Genomic DNA, 14,412 nt, shown 5'->3' with positions numbered 1-14,412 from the left:
AATAGTACAGATCCTACACAAAAATTAAATAGTGCTGAACTGTATTACAGGGCATGGTCTACCTGTAGTCATTCATTTACTCATTTTTATCATTCAGTAAATTCTTTCTGAGTCTCTACTATGTGCCAGGTACTCATCTAGTGGCTGGGAATTTAGTGGTGAGCCAGAGTTGACTCTATGATGGCTTTATTAAAGCTTATACCCAGCAGAGAATATGAAACAAGCTATATCACAGTTAATTATAATTGTGTTAAATGCTCTGAAAGAAAAGTTCAAGATGTTATGAGAGAAGTAATGGGGGAATCCAACTTCATAGGTTGTTAGGGAAAGTCTTCCTGATAAAAGAGACATTTAAGCTGAGTCATAAAGGATAAGCAGAAAATGGCCTGGTGAAATGGGGTGGGAGTGATTATTTGGGTAGATGAAACAGCTTTCGAAGACTCTGAAGATAGAAAGACTTTGGTGCATTCTAGGAAGTAAAAGAAAGACAGTTCTGCCACACTGAATAATGAGAGAATCCCAGTGATACATTTAGTAAAACACTTGGCTCAAATGAGGTGCTTAATAAATGGTCATGAACAAAAGCCCCTTAATAACAGTCAACCTAGATTAAATGCAGCTGCCCAGTCTTCTGTTTTTCCTTTGGTTGTTCTTTATTCAGCTATATCCTGAATAGTACTCCATGCACATTTTCTTTGGATATTTTTCTCCCCAGATGGCAAATAACAAATCAAGCAGGCAATCAGATACTAAGGGATGAGAGCATGTCTTGTTGTTCTTTCATACAGGTTCTATCTCCAGGGCAGGGGCTTTGTATGGAAACACGCAGACTGCTTTTTGAACTATGATACAATAGAATTTGAACTGCTTTTGCTAACACATCTGAAAGAACATTATGTTGGTTAGAATGGTAGGCTCAAAAAGGCAAAATGGTATGTGAATAAGGCTCTGAGAAAGCTAACAGATTTGCTCATACAGCATCCAGACACAACCAGATGGTAGCTTTTTTTGACACCTTTGCTCCCAGTATGAGATAGTGTATTATTGCAATGTTTGAGTGACTCTGTAACCCTGTCCTCCTTTCTATGGTCATAAAGTCCTCATAAAATGAATCATTCTATGGTGTTTAATACCCTTGATGAGGATCTTAACTAGCTTTAAAAATTAACTCATCAATTTTAACACATATATAAAGCACTTTATGCATTAAGAATCATCATCCCCATTTTATTGGGGGAGGGAGAATGCCTTACAAAATAGTTAGATTTATAGATCTATTTCCACTACAGATACTCATAATTCACTGTAGTTTAAATAAGAACCAATTCTGTAATAATTCATTGATTCTGGATTCAACTATATTCATTTTACTTACTTGTAGCGCTTAGTACAGTACCTTTCTTATATCAGATCTCACCTCTCTGAAACATCACTGAGAGCGAAGCAGAAAACACAAATGTTTCCTTACTGCTAAAATATTTGTTTTTGTTTGGGCTGCTATAACAGAATACTGTAGATTGAGTGGAAATGTGTAGAAATAACAAATTTATTTCTCATAGTTCTAGGGGCTGAGAAGCTCAAGACCAAGGCACTAGCAGATCTGATGTCTGATAAACATCCTAACCCTGGTTCACAGATGGCTGTCTTTCTTCTGAAACCACATGTGGTGGGAAGGGAGAGGCAGCGTTCTGGGATCTCTTATTGTGTGCGTGTGTTAGTCGCTCAGTTGCGTCCGACTTTTTGCAAATCCACGGACTGTGGGCTCCTCTGTCCATGGAATTCTCTAGGCAAAAATACCGGAGTGGGTAGCCATTTCCTTCTCCAGGGGAACTTTCTGACCCAGGGATCGAACCCAAGGCTCCTGTATTGCAGAGATTCTTTTACCATCTAGCTACCACGGAAACCTGGCTATCTTATTCAGTTCAGTTCAGTCGCTCAGTTGTGTCCGACTCTTTGCGACCCCATGAATCGCAGCATGCCAGGCCTCCCTGTCCATCACCCATTCCCAGAGTTCACTCAAACTCATGTCCATCGAGTCAGTGATGCCATCCAGCCATCTCATGCTCTGTCGTCCCCTTCCCCTCCTGCCCCCAATCCCTCCCAGCATCAGAGTCTTTCCCAATGAGTCAACTGTTCGCATGAGGTGGCCAAAGTACTGGAGTTTCAGCTTTAGCATCATTCCTTCCAAAGAAACCCAGGGCTGATCTTCAGAATGGACTGGTTGGATCTCCTTGCAGTCCAAGGGACTCTCAAGAGTCTTCTCCAACACCACAGTTCAAAAGCATCAATTCTTCGGCACTCAGCTTTCTTCACAGTCCAACTCTTACATCCATACATGACCACTGGAAAAACCATAGCCTTGACTAGACAGACCTTTATTGGCAAAGTAATGTCTCTGCTTTTGAATATGCTATCTAGGTTGGTCATAACTTTCCTTCCAAGGAGTAAGCGTCTTTTAATTTCATGGCTGCAATCACCATCTGCAGGGATTTTGGAGCCCCCCAGAATAAAGTCTGACACTGTTTCCACTGATTCCCCATCTATTTCCCATGAAGTGATGGGACTGGATGCCATGATCTTCATTTTCTGAATGTTGAGCTTTAAGCCAACTTTTTCACTCTCCTCTTTCACTTTCATCAAGAGGCTTTTTAGTTCTTCTTCACTTTCTGCCTTAAAGGTGGTGTCATCTGCATATCTGAGGTTATTGATATTTCTTCCAGCATTCTTGATTCCAGCTTGTGCTTCTTCCAGCCCAGCATTTCTCATGATGTACTCTGCTTATAAGCTAAATAAGCAGGGTGACAATATACAGCTTTGACGTACTCCTTTTCCTATTTGGAACCAGTCTGTTGTTCCATGTCCAGTTCTAACTGTTGCTTCCTGACCTGCATATAGGTTTCTCAAGAGGCAGGTCAGGTGGTCTGGTATTCCCATCTCTTTCAGAATTTTCCACAGTTTATTGTGACCCACACACACAGTCAAAGGCTTTGGCATAGTCAATAAAGGAGAAATATAAATTTTAGGGGGACACATTTAATCTAGTTAATTTAACAATATTGGTATAAAGTTGATTCTTTTTATTCATTCCTAAATCCCTGCTTTATGGAGTTTAACTGTATTAATGCAGAAAGATTTTAAGAAGCTGTATATCATAGCAGTTATAGCACAGGTTCTGGAGCAAGGCAGCCTGGTCTCATGTTCTGGCTATAGCAAGCTGTTGTGTGATCCTGGCATTGTAATTACCTTGCTCTGCCCTGTTCTCCATATCTGTGAAACATGGATATGAAAATAACACTTCCCTTACAGGGTTACTGTGATGATTATATTAGTTAATGTATAAAAGGATAAGAATACTACCTGGTACATAGCAAGTGCTATATAAATGTTTATTATTAGTAACAGCAGACACTTATGAAAATTATTTCATTACAATGGTGACGACACAACTGCATCCTGGTATGTGTGTTTTTCTTTCGTTGTGAATAATAAAAGGTTTTGATGTTTAAAGGAACTACACAAAATCTTCACTATCCTGAGTGAATCATTCCATTACAGTTTTTTTTTTAGAAGAAATTGATTTTAATAAAGTTAATCATTCTACAGTAAAATATTCAGCGGCATTTAGCACACTCACAGTGAACGTACCCATTAATCTGAATCTCCCCATTCGCTCTGGTCCCTAGTCCCTGGCAGTCACAAACCTACAATACGTCTCCATGGATTTATCTATTATGGGTATCTCATGTGAATGGAATCACACAGTATGTGCCCTTTTGTATCTGTGTAAATAGTACTTACCAATTTTTGTCAATCTACTCATCCAGAGATGGACATGTGGGCTGTTTCCACATTTTGGCTATTGGAGGTAATGCTGTTGTAAACATGCATGCACATGTATCTGTTTTTTGTTTGGGGAAGTATATACTTCAGAGTGGAATTGCAGGGTCATATGGTATTGCTGTGTTTAAGTTCTTAAGGAACTGCCAAAATGTTTTCCACAACGAGAGAACAATTTTGGTTTCCTATCAGCAATGCTTGAAGACTACAATTTCCCTCCACATTTGCTAACACTTATTTTCTATAAAAAAATTATAGCCATCCTACTAGGTATAAAGTGGTATCTCACTGTGGTTTAAAATTTTATTTCCCTAATGAACAATGATGTTTAGCCTCTTAGGTTTGTTGGCTGACATTTGTATTATCTTCTTTTGTGTATCTTCTTTGGAGATATAGTCAAGACTTTTGGTAATTCCCTGGTGGCTTAGACGGTAGTATCTGCCTACAATGCTGGAGACCTGGGTTCAATCCCTGGGTTGGGAATATCACCTGGAGAAGGAAATGGCAACCGACTCCAATATTCTTGCCTGGAAGATCCCACGGACAGAGAAGCCTGGTAGGCTACAGTCCATGGGGTTGCAAAGAGTCGGGCATGACTGAGCAACTTGACTTTGACTTTAAGACTTTTGACCATTTAAAAAAATTGGGTTGTCATTTTGTTTTTGTGTTATATATTTCAGATTCTAGAATATATCAGAATATATATGTATACTTTATTTATGAAACAGAGTATATATTCTATCAGATATGTGTTACAAATATCTTCTCCCATTCTATAGGCCATCTGCCGGGGTCCAGCCCTGGTGGATTCAGGAAATTCGAAGAGGGGACGGCGTTGGCAAGGAAAGACTTATTAGATTAAGAAACAATAGTATAGTAGGAAAATTAAGTGGAGAAAGAGGGCTGAATAACTTGGATTATGTGGAAGACCAATAAAATTCCAGACAAGGAATTTGCACCATCTACGTTGGGCCACCGGCGGACGCTTTAATATCTAAGGGTGCCTCACCTTAGGCTCCCTTTTGCGCGGGTCTTAACAGCCAGGGCAAGTAAGTAGACCTGGCGAGCCTCCACGCCCCAGATGGGAATTTAGACTGAAATTAAAGTAAAGAGGAAAAAGAGGGAAAGGGAGAAAAGGAGAGAGAGAGAGAGACACGGGGGAAACCAGTCCAGTGACTGGCTCCGTCCTCTGTTGTTCAGAAGGCCTTTTATACTTTTGATAAAACATGGAGATCAATGGGTAACACAAAGTTATGCAGCGTTAGCAGTCCAGACTCTTATCAAAACCAGGCTTTTCTCTCTGCTACCTAATTGTATACATAAGTCTTAGGTAATTTACATCATCTTCCAGCCAGAAGGGCCAATTAACATTTTACAGCCTGTTTTCTGATAAGGGTTTGTCAACCCGAAGACTTATTTGTGTTGATCTTCCCAAAGTCTGGTGCCATTCTCAGAAAGCACTAAATAAAGTTACATTCTTACATAGCAAGGACACAAGGAGTGCAGTGATATATAACAAAGAGAAAAGTAATTAACTCAAAAGTCTAGTGTTGCTAACATCAAAACTACTATATATCTTTTTCCATATCCCGTTTACATTGATTAACATCCTCCCAGTTGCCTAAAAGATAAAGAATATGGAGGCCTGGCGGTAATCATTGAGTCAACAGTGAAAACCCATCACCAATATGATTTTTAACTCTTTAGAAAAGGCTCTGTATCTTTAAGATGCTTTAAGCTCTGTGCCTCTCGCGGTTGGGGGCGGGGTGTAAGCAATTCACAAGCCTTAAGAGGTCCAGGGGAACCTGTTAGGCAACCTAGAGAGCTATCAGAGGGGGTTTAACTGAAACATCCCTTTCAAATGCAGAAGACTAAAGCCCTGAGTTGATATCAGAAGAGTGGAAAAGCAGAGTACAAAAGCCGGCAGATTTTTGTTTTTTTATTGGGGTACATGCTCAGGAAATTCCAGGGGGACCCCTGAAGTCTGATCATGACCTTGCATATGTCAGCTTCCTTCCTCATGACCTTGTCACGGGTGGGATTCCTCACACTGGCTTCTGGCAGCCATCTTTTCATGTCTTCACTTGATCTTAGTCAAAAGCTCAAGAAGTGATTTTTCACTGTCTTGATAATGTCATCTGATATACAGTTTTTAATTTTGATAATGTATAGTTTATCTACATTGAACATTTTGTTACTATGGTTTTGGTAACATATCTAACTGCCAAATTTAAGGTCATGAAGATTTATCTCTGTTTTTTTTACTAACTCTTTAATGGTTTACCTCTTATATTTAGGTAACTGATCCATTTTGAGTCAATTTTTTTAAATTGGGTGAGGTAGGGTTCCCCATTTGTTGAAGACACTATTCTCTCCCCATTGAATGTTCTCGGTGTCCCTGCCAAAATCTGATGTATGCCTTTATTTCTGGATTTAACTCTGTTTCATTGGTCTATATGTCAGTCCTAACAGCAACTCCTTTGATTTTTGTAACTTTGAGACAAGTTTTGAAATTGAGAAGTATGAATCCTCCAACTTTGTTCTTTTTTTTCAAGAAATTTTTGAATATTCAGTCCTCTTGCAAGGCCATATGAATTTGAAGATTATTTATTCCATTTCTGTAAAAAAGGCCACTGACATTTCAAGAGAGACTGAATTTATTCTCTAAATCATTAGGCATGATATTGAAAATCTTAACAATATCATGTCTTCCAATTCATGAAGGTGGGATGTCTTTCCATTTAGATAGGTTTTTCTTAATTTCTTTTAGCAATGTTTTATAGTTTTCCATGTACAAGTTTTACATACTTGATTAAATTTATTCTGAGGTACTTAATTATTTGGATGGTACTGTAAATGAAATTGTTATCCTTAGGTTTTGAGAAACAATATTTTATTATAAAAAGTATTTAACTTATATGCAGAGTTCATCATGAGAAACACTGGGCTGGAAGAAGCACAAGCTGGAATCAAGTTTGCTAGGAGAAATATCAACAATTTCAGATATGCAGATGACACCACCTTTAAGGCAGAAAGTGAGGAAGAACTAAAGAGCCTCTTGATGAAAGTGAAAGAGGAGAGTGAAAAAGTTGGCTTAAAGCTCAACATTCAGAAAACGAAGATCATGGCATCTGGTCCGATCACTTCATGGGAAATAGATGGTGAAACAGTGGAAACAGAGGCTGACTTTATTTTTCGGGGCTCCAAAATCCCTGCAGATGGTGACTGCAGCCATGAAATTAAAAGACGCTTACTCCTTGGAAGGAAAGTTATGACCAACCTAGACAGCATATTCAAAAGCAGAGCATTACTTTGCCAACAAAGGTCTGTCTAGTCAAGGCTATGGTTTTTCCAGTGGTCATGTATGGATGTGAAAGTTGGACTATAAGGAAAGCTGAGTGAAAAAGAATTGATGCTTTTGAACTGTGGTGTTGGAGAAGACTCTTGAGAGTCCCTTGGACTGCAAGGAGATCCAACCGGTCCATCCTAAAGGAGATCAGTCCTGGGTGTTCCTTGGAAGGACTGATGCTGAAGCTGAAACTCCAATACTTTGGCCACCTGATGCAAAAAGCTGACTCATTTGAAAAGACTCTGATGCTGGGAAAGATTGAGGGCAGGAGAAGGGGACGACAGAGGATGAGATGGTTGGATGGCATCACCAACTCAATGGACATGGATTTGGGTGAACTCTGGGAGTTGGTGATGTACAGGGAGGCCTGGCATGCTGAGGTTCATGAGGTCACAAAGAGTCAGACACAAGTGAACTGAACTGAATTACAAAATATAATAAATATCTTAGAATAATTCTGAGTCTTGATATAGGGACACTGGTGACTAATTCTTGTGGGATCTTCTATTGGCTGTTAGGTACCTCACCCATTTTACTTCCCCTGTCGCGGTTTGCTAGGCAAGGGCATTGTGAGTTCAGCTCCTCTCTGGGAAGGAGTGGAAATGTAGCCTTAAACTGACAAGATTTGGGTATGATGTACATTCGCCTTACCTGCAGGTGAGGAGAGAAGTGAGAAAAAAACTCAACAATGTCAATTATTAAAATACTAAATCGTTTCACTTATTGTGGATGGTAAACTTGGGCAGCACTGACAAAATGGCAGTCAGAGGGTTGGCGTTGGGTTCTACCTTCTGCAGTCTGCACAAGATGTCTCATTTCCATGGACCTTCTTTTCCTTATTTGTATAATGAAGACACTGAATTAGATGGTCTTTAGGGCCTTTTCCTGATCAATGAGTCTATGAAGACATCAGTATTTCTGATTTTTTTCTGTCACCTTTGAAGGGATAATTTTCTTCAGATTGTTAGACATCCAATAAAGATTTACTGTATGGAGATAGTGAATGAATAACTGAACAGTTAGCTAGCCCTACTTCATTAATTCATCAAGCATTTATGACATGTTACTGGTGCCAGGTCATGTGCTAGAAATACAACTGTGGAGATCCAATTTTAGCCCTCAAAGGGCTCCTAGTCTTAAATCACAGTTTAGCTCTTCTCTTCTTGCATTACTGAACACTGAACACATACTCCCCAGTCCTGAGATTTCAGGAAGAACAATGAACTGGGGAGACTGGGGAAACAGGAGACCTATAAAACTGTGATTGGCAGCATAAATTCATGAATGGATCATCACTTGTTCTTTTCTCTCTTCCATCTTTCTCTATCTATCTACACATATATCATGTTTTTTTAAAAAATGCAAAATGATACAAGTTAATCAATAATTCAGTCATGCAAATGTTAGTCCATATTCCCTTGGGGATCATAAAAGTAATAAACTAAATTGAATCATCATGCTTTACTACTTGTCCAGCATAAGTCATTCTGCTGGACAACCAAGAAACTGGTTAACTGCTGTTTTAGGGTCCTAATAACTCATTTTCTATTATATCCCACTGTGTAACAGAGAACAGCAATGGAATTAGGCTACATATCCTATCATGGTGAGTCTGAGAGGTCCTAAAGTAAAATAGTAGTAGTTTAAACGAGCCAAGGATAACACAGGACTGAGCTTAAACATGCATTTAATATGATATTTTAAAACTGAACCTGAGAATGGAATGTAAGAAACACATACACAAATTTCCTTGGATAAAAGTCTCAATGCTATGACCGACTAATCTGTTTTGCAGAAGGCAATGACCCATCCTTCAGAAAGAAAGACAAAGGGACATTCATCACTTACTGTAATACAGACATCAACAAAACAAGTCACCAAATTCTTGAATTCTATTACAGGACATCTCTTGTACATTTCCTTTTAAAATCATCCCTCTTTTCCATCCTTCCTTGAAAGGCACTGCACTATAGAAACTGTGCTGTGTGCTCAGTCATGTCCGACTCTTTGCAACCCCATGGACTGTAGCCTGCCAGGCTCCTCTGTCCATGGGGATTCTCCAGGAAAGAATACTGGAATAGGTTGCCATTCCCTTCTCCAGGGGATCTTCCCAACCCAGCGATCAAACCCAGGTCTCCCCAATGCAACAGTAATTAGGGCAATGAAACTATTCTGTATGATACTGTAATGGTAGATACATGTCATTATTGATTTATCAAAACTCAGGATATATTAGGTTGGCCAAAAAGATTGTTTGGGGTTTTTTATAACATGTTAAATTTACTATTTTTGGAACAATATATTTTAATTTTTTGTCTTTTAAGTTTCATGCTTACTTTATAAGTGACTGACCCTCTACTTTTATTATATGTTTACCTTTTCGAGTGAGATTTTTTTGGGGGGGGCTTCCCTAGTATTTCAGTGGTACAAGAATCCACCCACTAATGCAGGAAATGCAGTTTGATTCTTGGGTCAGGAAGATCCCATGGAGAAGGAAATGGTAACCCACTCCAGTATTCTTGCCTTGGAAATTCCAGGACAGAGGAGCCTGGCAGGCTACAGTCCACGGAATCTTAAAGAGTCTCAAAGACTCTTGGACGTGACTTAGCGACTGTACAACAATCGTCAGGTTCTTACTTTCATGTGCTTCTTGTTTTAAAATTTATTATTAATTAGTGCTATTTCTTTTTAGCTTAAAGAAGTCTCTTCAATATTTCTTGCAGGGTTGGTTTAGTGTTGATGGATTCCTTTAACTTCTGTTATCTGGGAAACTCTTGATTTCTTTAGTTCTGAACAATAACCTTGTTAATAATTCTTGGTTGAACTTTCTTCCTTTTAGCACTTTGAATATGTTAAGCCACTCTCTTCTGGCCTGCACAGTTTATGCTAAAAAATTGAATAGCCTTGTGGGTTTTAGTATGTAACAAGTATTTTTTTTTTCCCTCTTGGTGCTTTTAGGATTTTCTCTCATCCTTAATTTTTATCGTTTTAATTATAATGTATCTTGGTGTGTGTGGCTCTTTGGTTTCAACTTATTTGGAACTCTGTGCTTCCTGGATCTGGATGTCTATTTCCTTTCCCATATTAGGGAAATTTTCAGCCACTATTTCTTCAAATAATTTTTTTTGCCCTTCTCTCCTCTTGTGGGACTCGGTAATGGGAATGTTATTTCACTTGCTGTTCCAAAGGTCTCTTAAGGTATCTTCATCTCTTAAAATTCTTTGTCATTTTGCTAGTCTGTCTGGGTGACTTTCATTGCTTTGTCTTAGCTTCTTTATTCCTTCTGCTGCCTCATCCAACCTGTTGTTAACTCCTCTAGTGTATTTTTTAGTTCAGTTATTACTTCTCTTTGGTACTTTCTTCTATTTTCTATCTCTCTGTTGAAGTTCTCACTCTGTTCAACCATTCTTCTTCCAAATTTAATGAGCAACTTTATGATCATCATTGAACTCTGCCAGGAGACTGCTTATCTCTGTTTCTTTTATTTCTTTTTCTGAGGTTTTATCTTATTCCTTCATTTGGAACATATTCCTCGGTCTCCTTATTTTGCTTAATTATGTTTGTTTCTATGTATTAGGTAAATCCACTGTCTCTCCCAGTCTTGAAGGAGTGGCCTTATTTAAGACATGTCCCGGCGGCTCAGAAGCACAACATTGTTTTCCACCAGAGCCTAGAATTCAAGGGTTTGCCCAACTATTTGGGCTGTGTGTGCCTTCCAGTTTTGGCAAGGCTATGGCTGTGGGTGGAGCTGGTACCCAGACTGGAAGCAGTGCCCAGTCAAAACACAGCCCTAAGGCTGAGGCTCCCAGCAGGGCAGACACACTGGCGTAATAGATGAGAAACAGAATTCCAAAATGGTGCTTGACAGTTCTGATATTACAAAGTAGCCTGAGATCATAAAAAGGTCTATTGCTAGAGTTTCAAAGCTGGGAGATTATTCCAACTGGTTTCTGACTCTTAAGCATATGTTTCAAGGTTAGTAAATAGGACCCCTTCACCTATGATCCAGGCACTTTTCAGCTGGTGCTTGTGTCCTGTGGGTCAACTGGTTTTGGGGTCTAGTAGGTATGCAGGAAGCTCTTTAAGAGCTTTAAGAGTGGACTTCTCATCCCTGCAGTTTTATAGTTTTCCTGGACATACTGCCCACTGGTTTTCAAAGTCAGCTACTTTAGAGGCTCATCTCTCCTGTACAGGACCTAGGGGCTGGGTTCCTGGCATGGAGCTCAGATATCCTGCTCCTCAGGGGTTAAGGTCCATAGCTCTGTGACCTTTCCCATTTGTACACTGCTGTGGCTGGGGTGTGGTTCTTTTCCCCTGGGGGGAGACTTTATCTCTGTCTCTCATACCTTTGTGGCTTCCCTTGTGGCTCAGCTGGTTCTACCTGCAATGTGGGAGACCTGGGTTCAATCCCTGGTTTGGGAAGATCCTCTGGAGAAGGGAAAGGCTACCCATTCCAGTATTCTGGTCTGGAAAATTCCATGGACTGTACAGTCCATGGGGTAACAAAGAGCTGGACTCGACTGAGTGACTTTCACTTTTCACTCTCTCATAGATTTGATGCTGTTTAAATCCTTTGTTGTGGATATGCTATTCATCCAATAAGAAGTACGTCAAGGCTGTATATTGTCACCCTGCTTATTTAACTTATATGCAAAGTACATCATGAGAAACACTGGACTGGAAGAAACACAAGCTAGAATCAAGATTGCCAGGAGAAATATCAATAACCTCAGATATGCAGATGACACCACCCTTATGGCAGAAAGTGAAGAGGAACTAAAAAGCCTCTTGATGAAAGTGAAAGAGGAGAGTGGAAAAGTTGGCGTAAAGCTCAACATTCAGAAAACGAAGATCATGGCATCTGGTCCGATCACTTCATGGGAAACAGATGGGGAAACAGTGGAAACAGTGTCAGACTATTTTTTGGACTCCAAAATCACTGCAGATGGTGACTGCAGCCATGAAATTAAAAGACGCTTACTCCTTGGAAGAAAAGTTATGACCAACCTAGATAGTATATTCAAAAGCAGAGACATTACTTTGCCAACTAAGGTCCATCTAGTCAAGGCTATGGCTTTTACAGTAGTCATGTATGGATGTGAGAGTTGGACTGTGAAGAAGGCTGAGTGCTGAAGAATTGATGCTTTTGAACTGCGGTGTTGGAGAAGACTCTTGCGAGTCCCTTGGACTGCAAGGAGATCCAACCAGTCCATTCTGAAGAAGATCAGCCCTGGGATTTCTTTGGAGGGAATGATGCTAAAGCTGAAAGTCCAGTACTTTGGCTACCTCATGCGAAGTGTTGACTCATTGGGAAAGACTCTGATGCTGGGATGGATTGGGGGCAGGAGGAGAAGGGGATGACAGAGGATGAGATGGCTGGATGGCATCACTGACTCGATGGATGTGAGTCTGAGTGAACTCTTGGAGTTGGTGATGGACAGGGAGGCCTGGCGTGATGCGATTCATGGGGTTGTAGAGTTGGACACGACTGAGTGGCTGAACTGAACTGAACTTCCAAGAGATTCATTCCAAATGCAGCTGTAGACTTCTTGTGTCCAGGGGAGGAGGTGAGTGCAGGATCTTCCCATGTCTTTGTATTGAACCCTCTCCTAAAGACAGTCAGTCTTCATCTCCCCTGAGGTTCTATGCTCTGAATCTTACTGGTAAATCCCCCTATAAAACTAAAAGTTTCAGCCTTCTCTGCTCTTTTCAGTAGTCACGTCTCAATTTGACAAAATTTATGAACATTTTTTATGTTTTGTTATCTCCTCTTCACCCTGGTGGGTTTATACCATTTTTATTCCCATGTTATAATTTTTTTGCAGCTTTAGAAAGAATCAGAGACAAAAACATATATTTAATCTGTCAAGTTTTAATTCACTTTTTCCTTATATTTATTAAAAATTTCAATTAGGTTATCATTTACCTCTTATGATCTGATATGGAATTCACCTAAATTTATCCATATTTCTATAAATTTTGAACTTTCTTATTAACTGGGTACTATTTTTTTTTTTTAATGAAATCTTTCACTTTCTTGTACAGCCTTTAAGTGGTATATAAGATGACTAGCCATACTTCCTGGCTTTTGATCTCTTTGGGGAGCTGTAAATGCATTGCTGTGTTTTATTACCAAGTGAATTTATAGGCACAGTGTCCTGTTCCACAAACACTCATCCAGATGCAGCACAAATCTACACTCTACATATAAACTTCTAAGAAATCACCTTTGCCATCTAATGTGCAGTCCTATTTCCTGGGCTTCTAGGAGAACTGATTTTGTTAAAAGTAATCCCAGATGAAAATAAAAAGAAGCAATAGTAGTCCCTCAATATTTTAGTTGTTTAAGATATCTTAGCAGGAGAGTTTGTGCTGCCTTATGAATTCTAGATGGCTCTGTTTCCTGCAGAGTACAGTTATTAATAATTTAATGAGTAATTACTATATATATTTCCAGTCTCTTTAAAAATCATATGAAGAATATCTCAGCCATCCTTCTATTTTACCATGATCATTAGAAAATTAATTTATTATTATTTCTATCAAGATGAATAAGCTCTAGAGACCTGCTGTATAACACTGTAATTACAGTCAAAATAACACTTATTAACAATAAAATTTGTTAAGATATACCTCATGTTAAATGTTCTTTCCACAATTAAATAAAGATGAATTAAAAAACAGAAAAACACGCTGTCCAAAGGCATGTCTATCTTTTTTAAAAACTGGAGAAGTAAAACATCTTGATAGTAGTTTGAACATACCATCTTTATCAGCAGTGTCTTGAGGCTTGTATTTTAAAGTGAAGATCTTTCGTAGCTTACAGTTCGCTGAGACAGTAATTCCATCCAATGACTGGAAAACTGCTCCTTTGAATATTTCATTGGTAAATGCCACCAAGTCAATGCATAGATTGCACCACTAAAATTAAAAAGGGAAAGAGGAGTAAGTACTTTTTACAGTCACATAAATGAAGAAGCCATCTTGTAAGTGGAAAGTTCACTGAGTTGAGGCAATCAACTGGGTCAACCGGCCCCAAACCAATTTTTCCCTTTAGGTAAATCTATCTGTTTTGGCTTCAATTTTCTTAAAAACTATCTTGATTCTTCCAAAGAAATCATCATAATATGAACTACACACTGGTCACCTGGCTACAGAATTCCTATCGTGAGTCAAGGCTTTGACAACTTAAGAGATCTGTAGGCAGTTAACTGCAGATGGGTTAG

The 14,412-nt window shown here is 39.2% G+C and overlaps 1 protein-coding gene across 9 annotated transcripts in view; it reads right to left on the bottom strand.

The window, feature by feature from the left end:
- Positions 1–14,412, bottom strand: part of C22H3orf67 (chromosome 22 C3orf67 homolog) — a 257,850-nt gene that overhangs the window by 125,713 nt on the left and 117,725 nt on the right. For 8 of the 9 annotated variants that reach the window (XM_013973669.2, XM_018038302.1, XM_005695771.3 and 5 more), the window contains exon 6: positions 13,951–14,107. The exons of the other annotated variant lie outside the window; for it this stretch is intronic. In XM_013973669.2, coding sequence (XP_013829123.1) covers positions 13,951–14,107 — 157 coding nt within the window. The remainder of the gene's footprint in view (positions 1–13,950; positions 14,108–14,412) is intronic. 9 annotated transcript variants of the gene reach the window in all.

This window comes from Capra hircus, chromosome 22 (assembly GCF_001704415.2).
Source record: "Capra hircus breed San Clemente chromosome 22, ASM170441v1, whole genome shotgun sequence".
Lineage (NCBI taxonomy): Eukaryota > Metazoa > Chordata > Mammalia > Artiodactyla > Bovidae > Capra > Capra hircus.
Note: the sequence above shows the minus strand (reverse complement) of the source record. Positions and strands in the feature narration are given on the sequence as shown.